At 33.8% G+C, this 27423-nt stretch overlaps 4 protein-coding genes across 4 annotated transcripts; 2 read left to right on the plus strand and 2 right to left on the minus strand.

Moving 5' to 3' along the window:
- Positions 1-2579: 2579 nt before the first annotated feature.
- On the minus strand, positions 2580-4343 carry LOC123269697 (ATP-dependent DNA helicase RRM3-like). Its single transcript, XM_044735533.1, has one exon. The coding sequence runs from the start codon at positions 4341-4343 to the stop codon at positions 2580-2582; it is 1764 nt and encodes a 587-aa protein (XP_044591468.1).
- Positions 4344-4555: 212 nt separating this feature from the next.
- On the minus strand, positions 4556-5935 carry LOC123269699. Its single transcript, XM_044735534.1, has one exon. It carries the CDS (start codon positions 5933-5935, stop codon positions 4556-4558), a length of 1380 nt encoding a protein of 459 aa, XP_044591469.1.
- A 13033-nt stretch (positions 5936-18968) lies between these two features.
- LOC123269700 lies at positions 18969-20606 on the plus strand. The gene has a single exon (XM_044735535.1). The coding sequence runs from the start codon at positions 18969-18971 to the stop codon at positions 20604-20606; it is 1638 nt and encodes a 545-aa protein (XP_044591470.1).
- A 51-nt stretch (positions 20607-20657) lies between these two features.
- Positions 20658-24102, plus strand: LOC123269701 (ATP-dependent DNA helicase PIF6-like). The gene is made up of 2 exons (XM_044735536.1): positions 20658-22256; positions 23881-24102. The coding sequence occupies exons 1-2, from the start codon at positions 20658-20660 to the stop codon at positions 24100-24102; spliced, it is 1821 nt and encodes a 606-aa protein (XP_044591471.1).
- Positions 24103-27423: the final 3321 nt, after the last annotated feature.

Consider the following 27423-nt stretch of genomic DNA (forward strand, 5'->3'; position numbering starts at 1 on the left):
ATGACTACATGTAATTTTCCTTCTGCATTGAATTAAATGATATTCTTTAAGCTAGCAGATGTAATAAACTCATTGATTATCAAAACTAGCAACCTGCAGTCCCTATGTGACTTCCAAGAATTGCGAACTATAATAAATAAAATTTTGCTTAGTTGTATAATGATTTTCCTTAAAGTGTACTTTACTTTCTTAACTATTGACATTTATAAAGATATAAGCTCATCCCGACATTACAATCATAACGAGCTTTCATTTGAGTACCAACTTGTATTTTTGACATATTTTTCATATATACATATATTAGCTGATACCCGCCCGCATCGCTGGGCATACAATAAAATTTTATTGTGTAACCTAGACGAAAAATATAAACAAAATGATTGATTTCATCAATCTCAACGGAATTATATCGCTTTTTATCTATAAAATGATTGTTTTTACAGCCTTGAATTTGTTCATAAATTACACAAATGAATATGTTATTATTCTTTTGTCTAAGCGCCAACTTCAATAACGTTATTAAGATTGTTAATTCAGATTATTATTCCTTATCTCAGCGCGATTTAAAAAAAAATATAAATATCAGTAATCAAGATTATGAAATAAATCACATATTAATTGAGAATATAAACAACAATGTTATTATATTAATTTGACTGAAAATTAACATCGATAAGTTAATGAATAAATTTATTTCTTCTTATGAATTTAAAAATGAATATTTTTAATCTTTGTTATCAAGAAATTCATTACAAATTAAGTGGTTTAAAAAAATATATTTATTATTATTAATTTTATTAAGAATTAACTCAAATCGACCGTTTCCTTATAATAATTTAACTATATCGTCGTAAAATTTTAGAGAAGATGCATCAGACACAATTTACCATTTTAATTTTAATCATTAAAATCAGTATAATCATTTAACAAAATCAACTTAATAATATTTATGTTATATTTAGCTGTGTTATGATATAATGGAGTTAGTTCATCCTTCATGATCATTCCAATACATATGAGCTATTTCAGTTATTAATGATTTAGCTATTATTTCCTAAAAAGTGTATGATTATTAATTCCTACTGTCCCAACAATCAATCGATAAAATTTAAAATCAATATGTATTTGCCTAACATTGTACAGAATAATACTGTTGAATAATTGTATAGAATATTAGTATTTAGTAACTTTCTACTTTTATTCTAATGATTTCTCTGAATTTAGTTGACAACCGAATTTGTCATTACAATTTATTTATTTTGATAGTTATTATAGCAACGGTAACCATAGCAACGGTAACTATAGCAACGGTAACCATGACAACGATAACCATGATAACGGTAACGATGGCAACAGTAACCATGGCAACGGTAACCATGGCAACGATAACCATGGCAACGGTAACCATGGCAACGGTAACCATGGCAACGGTAACCATAGCAACGGCAACCATGGCAACGATAACAATGGCACCGATAACCATGGCAACGATAAATATGGCAACGGTAGCCATAGCAACGGTAACCATGGCAACGGTTACCATGGCAACGGTTACCATGGCAACGGTAATCATGGCAACGGTTACCATGGCAACGGTTGATTAGCGTGGGTGGTTGCGGAGGGGGGGGGGTTAGTTCTATAATTAATGGGTGTCACTTGATGGTTTCTTAGATTGGCGAATCAAAATGACATTTTCTAAAAAAAAATAGAGAGAGATATAGGGAAGGGGGAAGAAGGCACGGGAGGGGAGGGGAAGACTGAGAGGGGGGAGGGCGTAGCATACGTGATGGTAGACGAAGAATCCATTTTGGCTAGGAATTGCGTAAAATCCGTTCTTAGTGAGCGTCTACATCACGAATGGAGTAACTATGCTGAATTTCAAGTCGATCAGGCGAATAGTTTCGGAGATCTCGTGATGAGTGAGTGAGTGGTATTTCGCTTATATAAATATATATATATATATAGAAGATATATTTGCTCATACCCGCGCACTTCGCTGGGCATACAATACAGTTTTATAGTGTAACCTAGACGAAAAATATAAACAAAATGATTAATTTCAAAAAGATAATGAATATAAATTTTGAATTGGAGAAAAGTGATTGTTTGTGATGACCGATGTCAGCGAGTTTTAAATATATGAGAAAAGTATTTTATTATTAACAATCAATCAATCAATGGGTCAGTTAGTCAGTAAATCTGTCATTACATAGATTTCCGCATCACCCATGAGGTACTGTGTAGTAAGATGCGTTCCCATTATTTTACATGGCGGGTCCCCAGTAGGCCTAAACCATGTAAAAATTACCAACATGAAAATAAAAATATGCTCTGAAAACTTTTTATTTAAAAAAAAATTTTTTTTTTAATTTTTTAAACTCATTGAGTTATATTTTTTAGTAAATTTCACTTTGATGTTCTTTATTTTTTATGTATGGCAATTTTTATAAATATCAACGAAATTTTTATTTTTTATCACGTAAATTTATTTCTTTCAATTATTACATTTAAGTACATACTATTATCATATGATTACTTATAATAATTGTAAAAAATATATAAAATCTAAAATAATGTACTTATATGTTTAAAACTTCTTTATACACAACATTTTTCGTTCGCTTCTCTGATTGAAGAATGATGAGATCTTCATAGGAACTTACTCTTGAACATGCTACATAAAATTGACCATTGGAAAAACATTCACTTTGCAAATCTACACCAGCTAATTTTAAACTCTGCCCTTGAGCTTTATTAATAGTCATCGCGAAGCAAACTCTAACTGGAAACTGCAAACGCTTAAATTCACAATGATAATCTGATGGAATCAAAGGTATTCTTGGAATGAATACATTTTCACCCTCATACTTTCCTGTAAAAATGATCGCTTCAATTAAATTTTTCCGCAGAGTTTTTACCTGTAGTCTGGTGTCATTACACAATTTGGGAGGATTCAAGTTACGCAACAACATTATCGGTGTACTAATCTTTAGATGAAGAATATGAGGTGGTATGCCTGGCGTGTTAAGTGTATGCAGAAACTCAACAGGATAATGAACAGTTTCCTCTACTTCTATGACTGTATCCACAGACTCATACTTCATATGTTCAGTTGTTTGTTGTTCTAGCAGTAAGGTATCAATTCTATCAGCTGATTCATTTGTTGGAGTCAGAATAGCTCTTTTTTTTAACCATGATAAACTATCTAATGCACCACGTTGAATATTCGGGTATATTCTATTAATTAAAGTAATCAAATCTCCCACAGTTTCACAAAGGTTACTTGGAATGGTTATTTTTCCTTCTTCTTCTGGGAGATTTCCGTTACCTATGTCAATCAATAATTCTGAAAACTCTTTCGCTCTCAAGTCATTTTGAAGACATACCCTCATATTAACTTTCAACGATAGGACTTTTATATTAGGCCATAAAATTGAAGATTTTAGGCAGGCTTTAATCTCATCTGCATGTGTCCCTCGTGGTACAACAGGTAAAGTTTGTCTGAAGTCACCAGCTAAAAGAATAGTCAACCTACCCATAAGTCGATTATTCTCTCTAATGTCTTGAAGTGTCTGATTAAGAGCCTCAACACCTTTCTTGTGGGCCATAGTACACTCATCCCACATTATAATTTTTGTTTCTTTGAGTAAATGCGCCATGTCACTTTGCTTTGAGATATTACAAATGGGATTATCGGAATGATTCAAGTTGAGAGGTAGTTTAAAAGCTGAGTGCGCCGTCTTGCCTCCATCAATTAACGTAGCTGCAATCCCTGACGAAGCAACAGCAACAGCAATATTTTTTCTACTCCTAATTTTAGCAAGCAGAAGATTGATCAAGAAAGTTTTCCCAGTTCCACCAGGAGCATCAAGAAAAAACAACTTCCCTGAATTAGAATCAATACTGTTCAAGACTTCATCATAAACTTGTTTCTGATCGTCATTTAATTTCGAAACCCCTACAGAAACTACTTCGATCAACTGAGAAACATCATAAGCCAATTCATTCATGTACTGACGGTTGTTAATAACGTTGCTTTGCTCTCTTAATGGTTCTGGAAGCCCAAATTCTAACAATGACTTACCTGACATTGATGTAACAATATCTTCAAGAAGGATAAGACACTGGTTGTAAACGATATCAACGATCAGTTCAACATCTCTACTCTCTCTTTCCATTTGTCTTTTGATATCTTCTGCCAAACTTTCCCGGTACTTTGTCCATAATTTTATCGGATCTCCCACTTGACAAAAAACCAACATAATCGCGAATAACTCTCTAATTTTATAAGGAGAATCAAAAATAGAAGCTTTTTTATAAAGTACGATCCCAGTTAATATCATCTTCCAATAATCCAAGTGCTCTGCAAGTTGCTTGAAAAGTCGGATGCTCTACACCTTCTACAGTTTTTAAATCATTGAATGAAGTAGGACCACGAATCTCATGTAGGAGAAGGCGTAAATAGTAGCATTCAGCATTACCGGGATGGACAGTATACACTCTACCCAACACATGATCTTTTTAATTTCTGGAAAAATAATAAATTAATAATAAATTAATTGTTTCTCCAAACGTAATAACCTGGAACTTCACTATACAAAAGAGTTCGCGCAAAACCATCTACTTTACAAAGATCGAAAAAACCTATAAGCGTTGTTTTCTTTGGATTCGCGATTTTATAAACAATGTTCTCTTCTGTGAAATAAACTTTTTGACCATTTTCTAGATGAACAGCAAGATGAACAACAGGAGGATATCTCTCATGAATGTGAAAACCGAAAATACGCCAGACTGCTTCAGAACTGCTTATGTATCGTCCTGCTTCATACCTAGAAACCTCATCTAAATTTTCAACGGTAAACGCTGCCTGATCAGAACCCTTATTTACGTACTTGCAGATGTATCTAATAGATTTAACTGAATTGCAATACTCAATATTAATATGAGCTTTGAAAGTACGTGACAAAACAGAATTAAATGGTACCACCCATCGATTTTCAATATCATTTCCATTAATTTTTATTGCTATTCCACCGTCTTCCGGAGACCGCCTTCGATACTTAGGATATCCATCTTCACCTGTTTGAGTTTCTTTCAAGAAAGGCCTTGGGTATCGTTTAGTGCAAACACCAGCCAGCATGCAAGGTGAACTGAAATTGAAAACTCCACACGGGCCATGAATCATTGTTGATTTAATAATTTCATGAAGTGTTTGATCCTGATCGGGGTCAGGTAATTCAGCTCTTATAACTTCGTCAATAGAGTCAGGTCTTATTTTTTCTTCCAACCAAAGAAGAATATGAACATGTGGAAGTCCACGCTTCTGCCATTCCACAGTATACATGTTACACCTTACATTGCCAAAGATACAACCTTTTGTCAGAAGATTCATCATGTGCTTAACTTTCAAACAAAATACCCTCGCAATGATATCGTGTCGATCATAAGATTTTTGTCCTTGTCTCAAAAGATCTTCAATTTCTGACCATTTAGGATTGCAAGTGAATGTAATGAATAAATCTGGACGTCCGAAATGCCGTACGTACGTCATAGCGTCTTGAGTTCGTTCATGCATGTAGCGGGGTCCACCAGTGAACGAAGACGGCAATACAACCATTCTACCAAGTTCTGAAAACTGTCCATCTCTTTTTACTATAGCGTCTTTTAGGTGGATATACTCCTCACTCCTAAGTTTTGTTTGATTATTACGAATCCAATTGAGCCTTTCAGTTTCAATCTTAGCATACATGTCAACTAAAAACTGATTAAAGAGATTACGAAAGAGTACTAAATGACATATTTCACTAACACGCTCCATTAACCTATAACTGTAGAACTCAGAAGCAGAGACAGTCTTCTTGAGAGGGGACCTAGTCTTTGCGTCACGTTTAGGTATGTTTATGCGCACTGGCGCATCTCGGTCTTCGGGACCCATTAGCATTAAGTGGGGGAAATTTTGGGTTTCTTGGTCAGTTGAGTAGAGGCAACAAGTCAGAAGTAGTGCAGTGACCAATGCAGTAACATCGCTAGCCAAAACAGTCCAAAGAAGGAAGCCTGAGTTTCCAAAGCACAAAAATTACACAGGTATTGAGACTTTGATTCCTTTGATGAGCCAAGGGGGTCGTATACCCGGCTCATCAATTTTACTACTTCTCATTATTAATTAAATTTTGATAATTCAATTGTTTATAATAATTTGCTCAATAATAATTAATTATTTTAATTGATTTGATTCGTTAGCATTGTGAGCATTCCTCTTGGGGGATTTTATACCCGAGGAATGTTCTAGACCTTTTGGGTTTGGAAGTCGTGAGTAATTAAATTATTAATTTGGCAGGTTAATAATTATTAACGTCTTAGATTGGCTTAAATAAACTTATTTTTACTAATAAAATATTAATAGTAATTTCTGAACATCGAGAAAAATTTCAGTAGTCAATCTCACGAATTTTAGTCAACGTCCGTTAAATTTTTCAACTTAATCAGTACCCAAGGTCAAAACGATAAAATACTAACGAATATTTGGCGTCCGTTTTAAGTATGGAATTTCATGTTAATTAATTTTACTGGATAATTTACGGTGAACAATTGAATTATTATTTAACAATATTGTCGCAAAAGCGTCAATTACATTACGGCGCATTAACACTGAGATACCCGTAGAAATTCTTTGGTGATTAATTTTTGATACTGAGTGAAAATAATATAATTAATTATTTAATCCGGAAATTTCTACGTGGTTATTAAATAAATTTATTGAACTAATGTTCAGGAATTCGTTAAATAAATTTAATTCGTCATTTGTTGAAAATTCTTGTAAAGTGGTTATTAACGTGGATTAAGTCCAAGAGATTATAGTTAGAATTATAGGATAAAATTTCTTAAGGAATTATTTAATTACCACGGTTGAATATTAAAAGCGAAATTTGATTTAGAATAATTTTATGTGTAGGATTCAGTCCAAGTTTTAAAGTGTTATGACGCAGATTTTACTTTTTGTATTTGAGTATTTTAGTTAATTATTTGAAAATTAATAGAAACAATTATTGTTATTAGTCCGGCGATTATTATTTAATTTTTGTAATTTTATATTATTATTACCGAAGGTATGATTAAATTGTAAAAGAAATTAAAAGACTGGCAAAATTATTCTAAGTCCCGAGGACAATTTAGTATGGAAAATCAACGAATGGATATAAAATGAAAGAAATGACGATTATTATTTTAGTAAGAAATAAATTAGGTAAGCGAAGATTTTATAAGTCCCGAGGACAATTTAGTATGGAAAATCAACGAATGGATATAAAATGAAAGAAATGACGATTATTATTTTAGTAAGAAATAAATTAGGTAAGCGAAGATTTTATAAGTCCCGAGGATAATTTAGTATGGAAAATCAACGAATGGATATAAAATGAAAGAAATGACGATTATTATTTTTGTAAGAAATAAATTAGGTAAGCGAAGATTTTATAAGGCCTGAGGACAATTTAGTATGGAAAATCTACGAATGGATATAAAATGAAAGAAATGACGATTATTATTTTAGTAAGAAATAAATTAGGTAAGCGAAGATTTTATAAGGCCTGAGGACAATTTAGTATGGAAAATCAACGAATGGATATAAAATGAAAGAAATGACGATTATTATTTTAGTAAGAAATAAATTAGGTAAGCGAAGATTTTATAAGTCCCGAGGACAATTTAGTATGGAAAATCAACGAATGGATATAAAATGAAAGAAATGACGATTATTATTTTTGTAAGAAATAAATTAGGTAAGCGAAGATTTTATAAGTCCTGAGGACAATTTAGTATGGAAAATCTACGAATGGATATATAATGAAAGAAATTGCGATTAAAATAATAAAGAATTATGAATTTGACGAAACGAATAGATAGAGAATGAAGGAAATTACGATTAAAATAATAAAGAATTAAGTTTCGAAAATAAAAACTTAGAATTTGGCGAGACGAATGGATAGAGAATGAAGGAAATTACGATTAAAATAATAAATATTTATTTTTAAATGCTAGTTCGCGGACACCGGACAGGTGTCTAAAACGACCCTTCCGGTTCGTTACAAAAGAGTTGGGAGAAAAATGATAAACGCCAAAATTTGGCTCGATAAAGCAAGCAATTCTTTCTCGGGAGAATTACTCGGTCGAATACTCTTCACCAAGTAATTCCAGAGGATGATACTCTACCTGGAGTCTGACCAAGGCCCAGGTAAGTATCGTGAACCGACCGGATGAAAGTGCTGACTTGACCATGTAGGGGAAATTTGGCCACCGCGTAGCCGGAAAGGGTTGCTTTCCAAGCACCCGAACGGGATTAGGGGTGAGTAGGGCCTGAAAGGGTTGCTTTCCAAGCACCCAAACGGGATTAGGGGTAAGTGTAGCCGGAAAGAGTTGCTTTCCAAGCACCCAAACGGGATTAGGGGTAAGTAGGGCCGCGACTGAGGGTGTATCCATCGGTAGGATTACCACTTTGTAAAGATAGTAGACAGAGTTTAGCCACCAGGTGGCACAGAAAACGGGAAAAGAAACGATGTGTGCGGGTTATGTGTAAATGTTTATACAAAGTTTGTACATATTATCACTTAAGCTTTTGATATTTGTTGTTCTAATGTATTGATTATATTGTTTAATTTGCTTATATTGTTTATATCGTTTATTAATGATCAGGCCAATAAAGAGGTTTCCTTTTTTTGATTTATTTAAACATGAAGGGTTTTGTTTATATTTTGTTATTGATAATGTAATCCCCGTTTATGACCCTGGACTCCGGCGAGCAAATTTCGAGCCGGGGACAAATTAGATTTTTATACTTTTGAAAACGTGGACGTGTTCGGTGAACAAGGCCCAGTAGCGATTAACTCGCTCCTGGGGGACTCCCAAATTCAAGAGACGCACCTGTCCACCGCTAGTTCCCGCAAAAATCGAACCGCCAATAGAAAATCAGCCTCTCGATCACGCCATGAATCAACCGCTTTATTGGCTGATCGCTCCCACTAGACATGCGCAATAGCCTTCTTCCCCAACTCAACGAGGAAGAAGACGAACTATTGTTATTATCTTTCGCTTCCACGCTTTCGTTGCAACAAGTCGCCATTAATTCCGCTTTACTTTCGCTTATTGTTAATTAACCGCATTTCGCTATTTTTATAATTTAAATTGCTTAAATTAACCGCTAATAATTCGCTCTAATTTGTTACAGATAAATTGTGTTATTTGTGCATTTATTTCACCGTTTTTACAGTGCTGGCAGAGTGTTCACCCACGTGTCAACCGGTATCGCTTGTGCTAAACACGCTGTGTATTATAAATCCGCTTTTATTTAAACAATCCGCTATTTAACATATTAAATATAACTTGTATTTAGTGTAAATAAATTTATAGTGTTAATTTTGATAATTATTTACGCGTTTTAATTGAGATATCCAGACCTTAACCTGATCCCCGCTTTTCCGCTCTTTCAACATTTTTCATGGACGTTACAGTGTAATTAAAGAATTGGTAATTTTGGAAGTGTCATACAATTTTAATTGCAAGCTAATGACTGAAGATTTATAAATTGGAAGTTAATCTAATGTTTTCTTGAATTAAATCTTGTTAAATAATTTTATAAATAATAAAAATAAAGTAGAGTCAGGGTGTGTGTTTGAAGACGCGTGGGTTATGTGTGTGAAGATCGAGCGGGATATATGTGTGTGAGTGTACGCGTTCTCTGCTTGTTGATGAATTGCCGAGTAGAGTAACTCGTACATTCCTAGAAGCCGTTGTATAGACGCCAAGTGGGGTACAGCGGCAGTAAGTTAGAAACTGCGGTATAGACGCTCCATAAGAGGGTACCGTCAGGATTAAGAATTTTTTTAACGATCTCTACTTGTTGATGAATTGCCGAGTAGAGTGATTAATACACTTTAGAATCCGTTGTATAGACGCCAATTAGGGTACAGCGGTAGTAAGTTAGAAACCGCAGTATAGACGCTCCGTATAAGGGTACTGTAGGATTTTGAATTTTTTTTGGACGACCCCTACTTGTTGATGAATTGCCGAGTAGGGTTATCGAGTCTTGGTGCGACGTTTTCTACTTGTTGATGAATTGCCGAGTAGAGGACTAGCACTGAGTTGAGGCGACGGTTTGAGCCCGAAATCCTCCGGTAGTTATAAGCGGTAGTGTTAAGTTAGTTGTAAGTGAGTGGTGTACGTGCAAGGGCACGAGTTGTTATTCTATTTTGTTGTTAAATAAATACCGGTCATTTTTGTTAAATAAAAATTTATTTCTTTCAGATCACCTTCCTCCACTCTCTCTCCCTGTAGATTATAAGCTCAGCTCTGGTTTCCGGTTCCAGGAACCGAGATACAAAATCCTGGTGGTGCCCTTGTTAATTTAGAATCATTTATTTATTATATTGCTTTTATTTAGATTAATAAAGGGGCCAATGAACAGGCATAAACACCCGTTACAATGTAATAACCATCCTCTCCACGGAAAAACATCAAATGGTACTGAAGAGCATCGTATGCACGATGCGTTTCACTAATCCGTATTAATTTATTGTCTATACTGTAAAGAATTATATCTCTTTTTTCGAAATCCTGACCGACAATAACAACTGCTACTTCATTAGTTTGAGGAACATTGAAACGACCCTTGTGCTGACCTTGCGGTTTTCTATCGGCATTAATTACAACCTTGAACTCTTTTTGGTTTCTAGGAACTGAATCGATAGCGGCCTTGAAATCCAAAATATATTTATTATTTTTATGAAGCGACTTCTGTAGTTGGATAACTAATTCGGGTTTAACACCAGGAGTAATCCCACAACGGATTTCACTCTCACGTTTATCATCTCCAAGAAAGTACAACTGAAGAAAAGAAGGATGCTGATGTTACCGTTGCTATAGCTACCGTTGTCATGGATACCGTTGCCATGGTTACCGTTGCTATAACAACTGTTAACATACATAAATTGTAATAACAAATTCGGTTGTAAACTAAATTCAGAGGAATGATTAGAATAAAAGTAGAAAGTTACTATATATTAATATTCCATACAATTATTATTCAACAGTATTATTCTATACAATGTTAGGCAAATACATCGATTTTTATCGATTGATTGTTGGGACAGTAGGAATTCATAATCATACTTTTTTTAAGAAAGAATAGCTAAATCATTAATAACTGAAATAGCTAATATGTATTGGAATGATAATAAAGGATGAACTCCATTATATCATAAAACAGATAAATGTAACATAAATATTAATGTTGATATTGTTAAATGATTATACTGATTTTAATGATTAAAATTAAAATGGTAAATTTTGTTTGATGTATCTTCTCCAAAATTTCACAATATCGTTAAATTATTATAAAAAAAAGTAGATTTAAGATAATTATTAATAAAATGAATAATAATAAATATATTTTTTAATACCACTTAATTTGTGATGAATTTCTTAATAATAAAGATTAAAAATATTCATTTTTATATTTATAAGCACAAATAAATCTATTTATTACCTTATCGATGTTAATTTTCAGTAAAATTGATATAATAACATTGTTATTTATATTCCCAATTACTATGTGATTAATTCCATAATCTTGATCACTAAAATTCATATTTTATAAAAAAATGGCGCTAAGATAAGAAATAATCATCTGAATTACCAATCTTAATAACGTTATTGGAGTTGGCGCTTAGACAAAAGAATAATAACATATTCATTCATGTAATTTATAAACAAATTCAGAGCTGTCAAAACAATTGTTTCATAGATAAAAGAAGATATCAAATTTTAATTAATTATCTAAAAATATATAAGTTATAACTTTAAATAATTTAATTTAATTCAATTGTGTTATTGGTGAGTTTTGTTGATATTGCTCTAATTTGTTATAAATTAAATTTACTTCCGTTGTGTTGGTGAGTTTTTATGACATTTTTAATTTCCATTAATTTTTTAATGCTTTTTTTAAATTCATATTTTCATTTTATTAACGATATTTTCTTTATATTGATTAAAATTTTTATATTTTTTAAATTTAGGATAAGATTCAATTATATTGAAAATTTTTATTTATAATATTTAAAAAATTTTCATTATGAACGTAGAATATATTTTAATAGGTGGGCATTATATGCCTTTTCGAATTGTCGAGATTTTAGGCGACGGAGCGTGTTTATTCTCTACTTTGTCCCTACTGATATACGGCAACGTATCGAAGGCTGACGAAATTCGAAAAGAAATTGTTAAACATGTATCAAAAAATTGGACAAGATTTTAATTCGTCACACAAATGCCATCTGGCACCCCTTATGATACTCAAGGTATTTACTGTACAGAAATGTCTAAGCATAACACGTATGGGTCCATTTGCGAAATTATGGCAGCTGCAGAATTATTTCCTTATCAATTTCAAGTGTATCAAGGTGGCTCAAGGCGGCTGCCTCATGGCTTTCGTTGGAGAAGCGACACAGGGTATAAAAAGACTACGATTTAAGGGAAATTTTAATAACGGTCATTTCGATGCTTTGATTGATTTTGTCGAGTCAATGCATGGTGGTAATGTTCATGTAAGTAGTGACAATAATATGCAAAAAAGTAAAGAAAATCTTTCATTCTTACCCGCATGAAAATACTATATATCGTTAAAAATATATTATACAATATATTGCATATAAGTGATGAATAAATGGCGGCAAAATTGTCTATATTGAAAAGTATAACTTTATTCTATATATGGAACCATGTATTTTAAATAATATATTCATTAATATATGGTGATCCATATATTGTTTAGTATATATTATCTGCTATATTACCAAATACATAAAAACCATATATAATATATCATGTACAATATATAAAGAATATATGTGACACCATATATTTATCGATACATTATTTTAAGTATAAGGTATCATTATATAAAAAGTGATACCGATACACGTATGGATCGTGCATACATGAAGCAAATATATTGATGAATATATGGTTTATACATGAAAATGATATATTTATTTACAATATATTTTTTTATATCATTGTGGCAAATCTATAGATATGATTTTATATATCGTTCCATATATCACATTATAATAATAATATATTTAATCATATATTTTGAAACATATAAACCTTTTCCAAGCGGGTAGTGTCTCAGACTAACGAAAATGTGTCAGTGGCAGTTTCACAGCCTCAATCAATTTCTAACATTAATTTATCAAATTTGAATTTAAATAGTGATGATAATGTGCAACAAAATGATAAAAATGTATCATTTTCAGTATCTCAGCCTCAAGAAAATGTGTCAGTGGAAGTTTTACAGTCTCAATCAATATCTTAAATTAATTTATCAGGTTCAAGTGAATCTATTAGTGATAATGTAATACCTCTTCAACCAAATAGAGGAAAAAAAAGGAGGAAACGATTTACAAATGCAATTAGGAATAAACAATTGAGACAAGCTGCTTCAAAATATACTAAATTTCATCCTGAAGTAAATAGAGAAGCTGTAAAAAGGTACGTTTCTCAAAACCAACATGTTAATCAGGCAGCTGTAGTTAAATACAACCAAAAAAGGTTACAAATTAAACTAGCACCTTGGCAATCTAAGACTTTGTCTGGCTTTCACTATAAAACGAACATCGATTATGGAAATGATAAAATTGTAAACATCGGAAAACGATTACCGTGTATTTATTGTCGTGCTTTAAAATGGATGGATGAACCTCCAGAAATGTGCTGCAGTGGTGGTCAAGTCCAGCTTCCTACAATTGAGCCCTACCCTAAACCTTTGTACAGTCTCCTTATCCATCAAGACCCGCTTTCAGAACATTTTCTTTCCACGATTCGAAAGTATAACGGATGTTTTCAGATGACGTCATTCGGAGCAAAAGAAGTGAAGGAGGAAAATTATATGCCAACATTTAAAATTCAGGGGCAAGTGTACCACAGACTAGGTAGCCTTATGGCTGAACCTCATCAGCATCCTTCTTTTCTTCAGTTGTACTTTCTTGGGGATGATAAACGTGAGAGTGAAATCCGTTGTGGAATTACTCCTGGTGTTAAACCCGAATTAGTTATCCAACTACAGAAGTCGCTTCATAAAAATAATAAATATATTTTGGATTTCAAGGCCGCTATCGATTCAGTTCCTAGAAACCAAAAAGAGTTCAAGGTTGTAATTAATGCCGATAGAAAACCGCAAGGTCAGCACAAGGGTCGTTTCAATGTTCCTCAAACTAATGAAGTAGCAGTTGTTATTGTCAGTCAGGATTTCGAAAAAAGAGATATAATTCTTTACAGTATAGACAATAAATTAATACGGATTAGTGAAACGCATCGTGCATACGATGCTCTTCAGTACCATTTGATGTTTTTCCGTGGAGAGGATGGTTATTACATTGTAACGGGTGTTTATGCCTGTTCATTGGCCCCTTTATTAATCTAAATAAAAGCAATATAATAAATAAATGATTCTAAATTAACAAGGGCACCACCAGGATTTTGTATCTCGGTTCCTGGAACCGGAAACCAGAGCTGAGCTTATAATCTACAGGGAGAGAGAGTGGAGGAAGGTGATCTGAAAGAAATAAATTTTTATTTAACAAAAATGACCGGTATTTATTTAACAACAAAATAGAATAACAACTCGTGCCCTTGCACGTACACCACTCACTTACAACTAACTTAACACTACCGCTTATAACTACCGGAGGATTTCGGGCTCAAACCGTCGCCTCAACTCAGTGCTAGTCCTCTACTCGGCAATTCATCAACAAGTAGAAAACGTCGCACCAAGACTCGATAACCCTACTCGGCAATTCATCAACAAGTAGGGGTCGTCCAAAAAAAATTCAAAATCCTACAGTACCCTTATACGGAGCGTCTATACTGCGGTTTCTAACTTACTACCGCTGTACCCTAATTGGCGTCTATACAACGGATTCTAAAGTGTATTAATCACTCTACTCGGCAATTCATCAACAAGTAGAGATCGTTAAAAAAATTCTTAATCCTGACGGTACCCTCTTATGGAGCGTCTATACCGCAGTTTCTAACTTACTGCCGCTGTACCCCCACTTGGCGTCTATACAACGGCTTCTAGGAATGTACGAGTTACTCTACTCGGCAATTCATCAACAAGCAGAGAACGCGTACACTCACACACATATATCCCGCTCGATCTTCACACACATAACCCACGCGTCTTCAAACACACACCCTGACTCTACTTTTATTTTTATTATTTATAAAATTATTTAACAAGATTTAATTCAAGAAAACATTAGATTAACTTCCAATTTATAAATCTTCAGTCATTAGCTTGCAATTAAAATTGTATGACACTTCCAAAATTACCAATTCTTTAATTACACTGTAACGTCCATGAAAAATGTTGAAAGAGCGGAAAAGCGGGGATCAGGTTAAGGTCTGGATATCTCAATTAAAACGCGTAAATAATTATCAAAATTAACACTATAAATTTATTTACACTAAATACAAGTTATATTTAATATGTTAAATAGCGGATTGTTTAAATAAAAGCGGATTTATAATACACAGCGTGTTTAGCACAAGCGATACCGGTTGACACGTGGGTGAACACTCTGCCAGCACTGTAAAAACGGTGAAATAAATGCACAAATAACACAATTTATCTGTAACAAATTAGAGCGAATTATTAGCGGTTAATTTAAGCAATTTAAATTATAAAAATAGCGAAATGCGGTTAATTAACAATAAGCGAAAGTAAAGCGGAATTAATGGCGACTTGTTGCAACGAAAGCGTGGAAGCGAAAGATAATAACAATAGTTCGTCTTCTTCCTCGTTGAGTTGGGGAAGAAGGCTATTGCGCATGTCTAGTGGGAGCGATCAGCCAATAAAGCGGTTGATTCATGGCGTGATCGAGAGGCTGATTTTCTATTGGCGGTTCGATTTTTGCGGGAACTAGCGGTGGACAGGTGCGTCTCTTGAATTTGGGAGTCCCCCAGGAGCGAGTTAATCGCTACTGGGCCTTGTTCACCGAACACGTCCACGTTTTCAAAAGTATAAAAATCTAATTTGTCCCCGGCTCGAAATTTGCTCGCCGGAGTCCAGGGTCATAAACGGGGATTACATTATCAATAACAAAATATAAACAAAACCCTTCATGTTTAAATAAATCAAAAAAAGGAAACCTCTTTATTGGCCTGATCATTAATAAACGATATAAACAATATAAGCAAATTAAACAATATAATCAATACATTAGAACAACAAATATCAAAAGCTTAAGTGATAATATGTACAAACTTTGTATAAACATTTACACATAACCCGCACACATCGTTTCTTTTCCGGTTTTCTTTTCCACCTGGTGGCTAAACTCTGACTCCTATCTTTACAAATTGGTAAACCTCCCGATGGATACACCCTCAGTCGCGGCCCCTACTTACCCCTAATCCCGTTTGGGTGCTTGGAAAGCAACTCTTTCCGGCTACACTTACCCCTAATCCCGTTTGGGTGCTTGGAAAGCAACCCTTTCAGGCCCTACTCACCCCTAATCCCGTTCGGGTGCTTGGAAAGCAACCCTTTCCGGCTACGCGGTGGCCAAATTTCCCCTACATGGTCAAGTCAGCACTTTCATCCGGTCGGTTCACGATACTTACCTGGGCCTTGGTCAGACTCAGGTAGAGTATCATCCTCTGGAATTACTTGGTGAAGAGTATTCGACCGAGTAATTCTCCCGAGAAAGAATTGCTTGCTTTATCGAGCCAAATTTTGGCGTTTATCATTTTTCTCCCAACTCTTTTGTAACGAACCGGAAGGGTCGTTTTAGACACCTGTCCGGTGTCCGCGAACTAGCATTTAAAAATAAATATTTATTATTTTAATCGTAATTTCCTTCATTCTCTATCCATTCGTCTCGCCAAATTCTAAGTTTTTATTTTCGAAACTTAATTCTTTATTATTTTAATCGTAATTTCCTTCATTCTCTATCTATTCGTTTCTTTCATTTCATAATTCTTTATTATTTTAATCGCAATTTCTTTCATTATATATCCATTCGTAGATTTTCCATACTAAATTGTCCTCAGGACTTATAAAATCTTCGCTTACCTAATTTATTTCTTACAAAAATAATAATCGTCATTTCTTTCATTTTATATCCATTCGTTGATTTTCCATACTAAATTGTCCTCGGGACTTATAAAATCTTCGCTTACCTAATTTATTTCTTACTAAAATAATAATCGTCATTTCTTTCATTTTATATCCATTCGTTGATTTTCCATACTAAATTGTCCTCAGGCCTTATAAAATCTTCGCTTACCTAATTTATTTCTTACTAAAATAATAATCGTCATTTCTTTCATTTTATATCCATTCGTAGATTTTCCATACTAAATTGTCCTCAGGCCTTATAAAATCTTCGCTTACCTAATTTATTTCTTACAAAAATAATAATCGTCATTTCTTTCATTTTATATCCATTCGTTGATTTTCCATACTAAATTATCCTCGGGACTTATAAAATCTTCGCTTACCTAATTTATTTCTTACTAAAATAATAATCGTCATTTCTTTCATTTTATATCCATTCGTTGATTTTCCATACTAAATTGTCCTCGGGACTTATAAAATCTTCGCTTACCTAATTTATTTCTTACTAAAATAATAATCGTCATTTCTTTCATTTTATATCCATTCGTTGATTTTCCATACTAAATTGTCCTCGGGACTTAGAATAATTTTGCCAGTCTTTTAATTTCTTTTACAATTTAATCATACCTTCGGTAATAATAATATAAAATTACAAAAATTAAATAATAATCGCCGGACTAATAACAATAATTGTTTCTATTAATTTTCAAATAATTAACTAAAATACTCAAATACAAAAAGTAAAATCTGCGTCATAACACTTTAAAACTTGGACTGAATCCTACACATAAAATTATTCTAAATCAAATTTCGCTTTTAATATTCAACCGTGGTAATTAAATAATTCCTTAAGAAATTTTATCCTATAATTCTAACTATAATCTCTTGGACTTAATCCACGTTAATAACCACTTTACAAGAATTTTCAACAAATGACGAATTAAATTTATTTAACGAATTCCTGAACATTAGTTCAATAAATTTATTTAATAACCACGTAGAAATTTCCGGATTAAATAATTAATTATATTATTTTCACTCAGTATCAAAAATTAATCACCAAAGAATTTCTACGGGTATCTCAGTGTTAATGCGCCGTAATGTAATTGACGCTTTTGCGACAATATTGTTAAATAATAATTCAATTGTTCACCGTAAATTATCCAGTAAAATTAATTAACATGAAATTCCATACTTAAAACGGACGCCAAATATTCGTTAGTATTTTATCGTTTTGACCTTGGGTACTGATTAAGTTGAAAAATTTAACGGACGTTGACTAAAATTCGTGAGATTGACTACTGAAATTTTTCTCGATGTTCAGAAATTACTATTAATATTTTATTAGTAAAAATAAGTTTATTTAAGCCAATCTAAGACGTTAATAATTATTAACCTGCCAAATTAATAATTTAATTACTCACGACTTCCAAACCCAAAAGGTCTAGAACATTCCTCGGGTATAAAATCCCCCAAGAGGAATGCTCACAATGCTAACGAATCAAATCAATTAAAATAATTAATTATTATTGAGCAAATTATTATAAACAATTGAATTATCAAAATTTAATTAATAATGAGAAGTAGTAAAATTGATGAGCCGGGTATACGACCCCCTTGGCTCATCAAAGGAATCAAAGTCTCAATACCTGTGTAATTTTTGTGCTTTGGAAACTCAGGCTTCCTTCTTTGGACTGTTTTGGCTAGCGATGTTACTGCATTGGTCACTGCACTACTTCTGACTTGTTGCCTCTACTCAACTGACCAAGAAACCCAAAATTTCCCCCACTTAATGCTAATGGGTCCCGAAGACCGAGATGCGCCAGTGCGCATAAACATACCTAAACGTGACGCAAAGACTAGGTCCCCTCTCAAGAAGACTGTCTCTGCTTCTGAGTTCTACAGTTATAGGTTAATGGAGCGTGTTAGTGAAATATGTCATTTAGTACTCTTTCGTAATCTCTTTAATCAGTTTTTAGTTGACATGTATGCTAAGATTGAAACTGAAAGGCTCAATTGGATTCGTAATAATCAAACAAAACTTAGGAGTGAGGAGTATATCCACCTAAAAGACGCTATAGTAAAAAGAGATGGACAGTTTTCAGAACTTGGTAGAATGGTTGTATTGCCGTCTTCGTTCACTGGTGGACCCCGCTACATGCATGAACGAACTCAAGACGCTATGACGTACGTACGGCATTTCGGACGTCCAGATTTATTCATTACATTCACTTGCAATCCTAAATGGTCAGAAATTGAAGATCTTTTGAGACAAGGACAAAAATCTTATGATCGACACGATATCATTGCGAGGGTATTTTGTTTGAAAGTTAAGCACATGATGAATCTTCTGACAAAAGGTTGTATCTTTGGCAATGTAAGGTGTAACATGTATACTGTGAAATGGCAGAAGCGTGGACTTCCACATGTTCATATTCTTCTTTGGTTGGAAGAAAAAATAAGACCTGACTCTATTGACGAAGTTATAAGAGCTGAATTACCTGACCCCGATCAGGATCAAACACTTCATGAAATTATTAAATCAACAATGATTCATGGCCCGTGTGGAGTTTTCAATTTCAGTTCACCTTGCATGCTGGCTGGTGTTTGCACTAAACGATACCCAAGGCCTTTCTTGAAAGAAACTCAAACAGGTGAAGATGGATATCCTAAGTATCGAAGGCGGTCTCCGGAAGACGGTGGAATAGCAATAAAAATTAATGGAAATGATATTGAAAATCGATGGGTGGTACCATTTAATTCTGTTTTGTCACGTACTTTCAAAGCTCATATTAATATTGAGTATTGCAATTCAGTTAAATCTATTAGATACATCTGCAAGTACGTAAATAAGGGTTCTGATCAGGCAGCGTTTACCGTTGAAAATTTAGATGAGGTTTCTAGGTATGAAGCAGGACGATACATAAGCAGTTCTGAAGCAGTCTGGCGTATTTTCGGTTTTCACATTCATGAGAGATATCCTCCTGTTGTTCATCTTGCTGTTCATCTAGAAAATGGTCAAAAAGTTTATTTCACAGAAGAGAACATTGTTTATAAAATCGCGAATCCAAAGAAAACAACGCTTATAGGTTTTTTCGATCTCTGTAAAGTAGATAGTTTTGCGCGAACTCTTTTGTATAGTGAAGTTCCAGGTTATTACGTTTGGAGAAACAATGAATTTATTAGGAGGAAAAAAGGAAAAGTCGTGACAGGTTTTCCAGAAATTAAAAAAGATCATGTGTTGGGTAGAGTGTATACTGTCCATCCCGGTAATGCTGAATGCTACTATTTACGCCTTCTCCTACATGAGATTCGTGGTCCTACTTCATTCAATGATTTAAAAACTGTAGAAGGTGTAGAGCATCCGACTTTTCAAGCAACTTGCAGAGCACTTGGATTATTGGAAGATGATATTAACTGGGATCGTACTTTATAAAAAGCTTCTATTTTTGATTCTCCTTATAAAATTAGAGAGTTATTCGCGATTATGTTGGTATTTTGTCAAGTGGGAGATCCGATAAAATTATGGACAAAGTACCGGGAAAGTTTAGCAGAAGATATCAAAAGACAATTGGAAAGAGAGAGTAGAGATGTTGAACTGATCGTTGATATCGTTTACAACCAGTGTCTTATCCTTCTTGAAGATATTGTTACATCAATGTCAGGTAAGTCATTGTTAGAATTTGGGCTTCCAGAACCATTAAGAGAGCAAAGCAACGTTATTAACAACCGTCAGTACATGAATGAATTGGCTTATGATGTTTCTCAGTTGATCGAAGCAGTTTCTGTAGGGGTTTCGAAATTAAATGACGATCAGAAACAAGTTTATGATGAAGTCTTGAACAGAATTGATTCTAATTCAGGGAAGTTATTTTTTCTTGATGCTCCTGGTGGAACTGGGAAAACTTTCTTGATCAATCTTCTGCTTGCTAAAATTAGGAGTAGAAAAAATATTGCTGTTGCTGTTGCTTCGTCAGGGATTGCAGCTACGTTAATTGATGGAGGCAAGACGGCGCACTCAGCTTTTAAACTACCTCTCAACTTGAATCATTCCGATAATCCCATTTGTAATATCTCAAAGCAAAGTGACATGGCGCATTTACTCAAAGAAACAAAAATTATAATGTGGGATGAGTGTACTATGGCCCACAAGAAAGGTGTTGAGGCTCTTAATCAGACACTTCAAGACATTAGAGAGAATAATCGACTTATGGGTAGGTTGACTATTCTTTTAGCTGGTGACTTCAGACAAACTTTACCTGTTGTACCACGAGGGACACATGCAGATGAGATTAAAGCCTGCCTAAAATCTTCAATTTTATGGCCTAATATAAAAGTCCTATCGTTGAAAGTTAATATGAGGGTATGTCTTCAAAATGACTTGAGAGCGAAAGAGTTTTCAGAATTATTGATTGACATAGGTAACGGAAATCTCCCAGAAGAAGAAGGAAAAATAACCATTCCAAGTAACCTTTGTGAAACTGTGGGAGATTTGATTACTTTAATTAATAGAATATACCCGAATATTCAACGTGGTGCATTAGATAGTTTATCATGGTTAAAAAAAAGAGCTATTCTGACTCCAACAAATGAATCAGCTGATAGAATTGATACCTTACTGCTAGAACAACAAACAACTGAACATATGAAGTATGAGTCTGTGGATACAGTCATAGAAGTAGAGGAAACTGTTCATTATCCTGTTGAGTTTCTGCATACACTTAACACGCCAGGCATACCACCTCATATTCTTCATCTAAAGATTAGTACACCGATAATGTTGTTGCGTAACTTGAATCCTCCCAAATTGTGTAATGACACCAGACTACAGGTAAAAACTCTGCGGAAAAATTTAATTGAAGCGATCATTTTTACAGGAAAGTATGAGGGTGAAAATGTATTCATTCCAAGAATACCTTTGATTCCATCAGATTATCATTGTGAATTTAAGCGTTTGCAGTTTCCAGTTAGAGTTTGCTTCGCGATGACTATTAATAAAGCTCAAGGGCAGAGTTTAAAATTAGCTGGTGTAGATTTGCAAAGTGAATGTTTTTCCAATGGTCAATTTTATGTAGCATGTTCAAGAGTAAGTTCCTATGAAGATCTCATCATTCTTCAATCAGAGAAGCGAACGAAAATGTTGTGTATAAAGAAGTTTTAAACATATAAGTACATTATTTTAGATTTTATATATTTTTACAATTATTATAAGTAATCATATGATAATAGTATGTACTTAAATGTAATAATTGAAAGAAATAAATTTACGTGATAAAAATAAAAATTTCTTTGCGTTGATATTTATAAAAATTGCCATACATAAAAAATAAAGAACATCAAAGTGAAATTTACTAAAAAATATAACTCAATGAGTTTAAAAAATTAAAAAAAAAATTTTTTTTTAAATAAAAAGTTTTCAGAGCATATTTTTATTTTCATGTTGGTAATTTTTACATGGTTTAGGCCTACTGGGGACCCGCCATGTAAAATAATGGGAACGCATCTTACTACACAGTACCTCATGGGTGATGCGGAAATCTATGTAATGACAGATTTACTGACTAACTGACCCATTGATTGATTGATTGTTAATAATAAAATACTTTTCTCATATATTTAAAACTCGCTGACATCGGTCATCACAAACAATCACTTTTCTCCAATTCAAAATTTATATTCATTATCTTTTTGAAATTAATCATTTTGTTTATATTTTTCGTCTAGGTTACACTATAAAATTGTATTGTATGCCCAGCGAAGCGGGCGGGTATGAGCTAGTATATATATATATATATATAGCAGTATATATATATATATATATATATATATATATATATATATATATAATATATATATAAATATGTAAAAAATTCATGTGGGTACTCAAATGAAAGGTCTCGATGAGTATAATGTCGGAGTGAGCTTATATCTTTAAAAACGTCAATAATTCACAAGATATAAAGTCATTTCTTAGTTATGTATCTAGAGATAGAGCATTTTCGAATGCAGCCTAAATACTTATCATAATAAATTAACTACTGATGATAATGATATAAAACTTTGAAAAGTCACAAATTCAAGTCAAGACTTTTCCTATGACACTAAATTTCACAAAAAAAAAAATAGATTTTATGATGTGACTATCCTGGAGACAAAATTTTTCTTATTCTCTTAATAATATAGATGGTCGGATTACAATTAATTCAATTATATTTATATTCAATTATATTATAATAATATTCATAATTGATAATAATAAAACTTTTTTAGTCACATAAATCTTGGATGATTGCTATTGTAAGGTGGCTGGTCTCGACTGTTCGTAGAGTGAATAAATTTTTACATTAGAAAACAAATTAATAAATGATTATGTATTAATTAAACATGAACTAGGTCGAAAAGACACGCTCGTTACACTCGGAGTGTAACCAACTCGAAGCCGTAGCTTATGAGTCGATGCTGCTCCAAATGCATGTAGCTTTAGAGTTTACGGTGGACCAAACCGATAACTTTCAAAGCTACAAATAGCTAAATTGATTTTATTCGTGTAAAGAATATGGTCCAGAGCAAATAGTGGGTGGCGATACTCGTTGAAAGATAGATTCAGCTCCGATACAAAACCAATCTTTGCCGCGTACTGCTCCGCTGATCGCTCAGTATGGAAAAATAGAGCTAAATGGTCGTCAAAATTTAAATATTGAAAAATACAGCTCAAAGTAAGTTCAATACCGCGTCCAATTCTTACCAATATACCACCTGACTTACAACAGGTACTACTACCACTTCAGTGTGCTTTAGCGTTGTCAAGCGGTGGTAGATTTCTCGTAGCTGCAGTTGGGCCGGTTACTGGATCAGGAACAGACGAATTAATCGAAGTGACCGACAAACCAAGATCTTCCTCAATAAAAGACGTGTATGATAACTTCTCTTGAAACAATGAAACGACGCTTTTCTCAACAAAATGGCCGACTACTCGAGACCTCGGGAGTACACGACATGCCGAGCGAATTTATCTTCTATATGCGTCCTATTATTTAATTATTGTATGACATACTCCTTGTTAACTGATAATCGGAGTCGTATCGTACTATTGTAGATTAAAATGCCGTTTTTATTTAATCAACGGTGTAAATTAAGAAAATACCGAACATTACATTATAACACGGTGAAAAATAATTTATTACATTTTAACAAAAATATCAATTACAAAGTATACATTATGAAGGTTGAACAAAGACTGCATGCACGCGGCTACCGCGTACATTAATTAGCATTGAGAAGTGGGGATACGTTCTAGTGCTACTCTCAAACAATTTTTGTACTATTAAGGTATAGTTAGCAATTATCACCTAATTTCTAATCGGGTTTTACAAGTTATCTGCTGATGATATTTGCATCAGGTGGTAAATTGGTGTTTGCCTAATGTGAGCCAACTGGCCACGTTTCAGCCCCCCCGGCTTGAGGTTGCTACACTTTTAGTTGTGGCTAGCTCAATATCCATTTTGGGGCCGGTGGATCAATGCACCTGAAACAAAACTTTGAGTCGCTATCTCTAATCCTAAACGAAATTAATTTTTGCTGTTTATTTACCAATTTATGATTTTCATTTCATATCTGTCTGATACAACTTTGGCCTTAATTTGTCTTGATATTAATTGCGTAAACATTTTGTGAACTTATTTCTAAATAAAATATTTCTTTCATAGAAACTTGGCTCGATCGAGTATGAAAACTCGTAACTTTATGAGTTATATAATAAAGATCACATTAAATAACCTGTTGTGTTTTAACATTGGTACACTTTTGACAAAATTTTATATAATGGTAGTTAACTTCGTCTCAACATATGAAACGCAAAAAGATATAATATATAAAAAACTATAAAATTTTTTGAACTTCAACACTCGTGAGCAAAGAATATAAAAAACTTAATTTGGATAAGTAAACTTTATATAGTAAGTTATTAATTTAATAAAGTAATGGGTATTATTAATTTTGAATAGATATCCACGTAAAAACTTTTTTGACTTTTTGTACGTCTTATGTCAATTTGTCTGTACTATCGTCATATTCTAAATTGGAATTTAGTGTCATGTTGAATTGGGACGTGAAGGATTTAGTCTCAGGATTACATTCGCAATGATTGGGGGGCTTGAGAGGAATTCGGACTTTCGGGCACCTGTTGAAATCTGAGTTCCTTACATCTACAGCGTAATTTATGCGTCTACCACCGTTCTTATTTTGCCGATAATCGGATCCTTGCCTTCGTATAAAGTTTTCCCTGCGCTGAGATGAATTGTTTTTTATATAGTTGATGGAGGAGTCGATTTCTATATCGTTGTTAGCTCCATCGTCATCTACCTGAATGATTTCTGGTGATTGTATGACGTGAATCTGGGATGGTGGCTGAGAGTGTGATTTTTTTTTTTTGAAGAAAAACTTTTCATTTTCGTCTTATGCCTTACTTAAATATTGTAGATTAGTAGGGGCCATATTAACTGCTAAGTGAAAACCGATATACTCCGTGAACTTGGTTGGAGAAGCTCTCAGATCAACTTGGAGTTATTTGGTTAGTCTCTGGGCAATGAGATTGACTTGAATTTCTTCAGATGGTGGACTTGTCATCACCATGAACAGTTTCTGCATGTCGTCAATGAACACTGAGCTTCCTGGTCAGCTGCTTGGTATTTATTGTAAATCTCCCGCACTCCGATCTCTGAGTCTGCTCTAGGTTGAATAAAATATACAGTAAACGCAAGTTCACGAAATCTTCCCAGATGGTCAATCTATGGGAGCTTAAACGTAACCATTGGATGTGTGTTTTTTTAGCAAATAAAGCCTTAACTAAACTGAGTGCCTCCTTGTCAGGCATTTGCTGCTCTGCCTTGAACTCCTGTAATTCCTGTAAATATATTTTAGGTTGAGCTTCCTTTTCAGAAAAACCCAGATTGCGTGCGCGTGCTAATTTTTCCAATGCAATCAAATCTTCTTGGTCGTGCGGTTGGTTTCCTGATGTTATTCCTAGCATTGTCTCCAGCTCCTGTCGATGGAACCCAAGATTGGTTTTTTCGCACCAAGTTCAATCCAACTTCTGCCAGATTTCAGTTAACTGATTCTCTGTTGGGTTGTTTAATATCGATCTTGTCCGGTCGACTCGGCTGGCCAGAATGGTGTACTGGTGAAAGTCATCTAATCCTGCTCGACTGGAATTCTTGCGCTGGTTGTGCGTCACCTCTGGTGATGCTAGGAAACGGGTACTCCCCAGTGACCCAATACGTGGAATTTCTCGAATTAGCTTGGAAACAACCTTTTCTTCATTAGCTGGACATATTTTTTAAATTCGTCACTGGGTGGAGTCGAACTAAGTAGTTTAGATTTAATTGAGACCACTTTTTTCGCTTCCTCGTCAGTCCATAACCTTTCGCATTAGCTTTCTGGCAAATCTCAACGCGACTGCCTTTAGCGGATACATGTTCCAACTTATCGTCAATTTTTGATCAACCTCGCTGAGCACAAACCTGGTGTATAAAGTCTGTGATAGCCAAAGCAACATCTTTTGCTTGTTGGGGCATAATTTGTCTTGATTAAAATGAAGCCGTTAATAAACTCATGTCAATAATCGATGGTATTTGCTCCAGGGGGTAAGGGAGTCTTCCGCGTTTGTTTATATAGCTTGAAATGGTCTGTCATCAGGGATGAGAAATAATTTTTAAACGGAGTGGTTTAGGACCTGAACGTTTGTCACTTTGGGTTGATTAATCGTTGCGTCCAATGGGTACCAGTAGTGTTACCGATTTCTGGACTCATTTATGGAAGAGCCATTCGCCTGCGTTTTCTTGGGATTTTTCGGAAATATTTTGATAAGTTAAGTTGCGTTCAAAAACGCGCGGCCCTGCGGCGACTAGATTTATTCTTTCTTTGCCATCGTTCAGATTGATTTAAATTCTTACTATGAAAAGTAATAAGGGGAATCGTCTGTTCCCGTCAGGGTATTCTGGTCGATTATTTAAATGCTGTCAGTCATTCAAGGACTCGAATCCAGACTATTAATTATTTTTTAATATAGTTAACCCCTGTTTAACAATTTTTTTATATATTATGACTTAACAAATTAAGCTTTGTATTGTTGGGAACAAACTTTGGGAAGAGCTTTAATCTCTCACAGAAAGCTGAACCACGTTAATAAATAAGACTTCTAATTTTTATTCTAATTAACAACCCTGGACTAATTATAAATAAATTAATGAAAATAA

The sequence above is a fragment of the Cotesia glomerata genome, linkage group LG7, assembly GCF_020080835.1.
Source record: "Cotesia glomerata isolate CgM1 linkage group LG7, MPM_Cglom_v2.3, whole genome shotgun sequence".
NCBI classification, from domain to species: domain Eukaryota; kingdom Metazoa; phylum Arthropoda; class Insecta; order Hymenoptera; family Braconidae; genus Cotesia; species Cotesia glomerata.

Bases quoted from the DNA above. Each gene is read 5' to 3' on its own strand.
- LOC123269699 (XM_044735534.1), bottom strand. From the start codon at position 5,935: ATGGGTCCCGAAGACCGAGATGCGCCAGTGCGCATAAACATACCTAAA.
- LOC123269700 (XM_044735535.1), top strand. From the start codon at position 18,969: ATGGGTCCCGAAGACCGAGATGCGCCAGTGCGCATAAACATACCTAAA.
- LOC123269697 (XM_044735533.1), bottom strand. From the start codon at position 4,343: ATGATATTAACTGGGATCGTACTTTATAAAAAAGCTTCTATTTTTGAT.
- LOC123269701 (XM_044735536.1), top strand. From the start codon at position 20,658: ATGTTGGTATTTTGTCAAGTGGGAGATCCGATAAAATTATGGACAAAG. The intron at 22,257-23,880 runs GTAAGTTCCTAT...TGAAAAATACAG, and splicing joins TTTATGTAGCATGTTCAAGA to CTCAAAGTAAGTTCAATACC.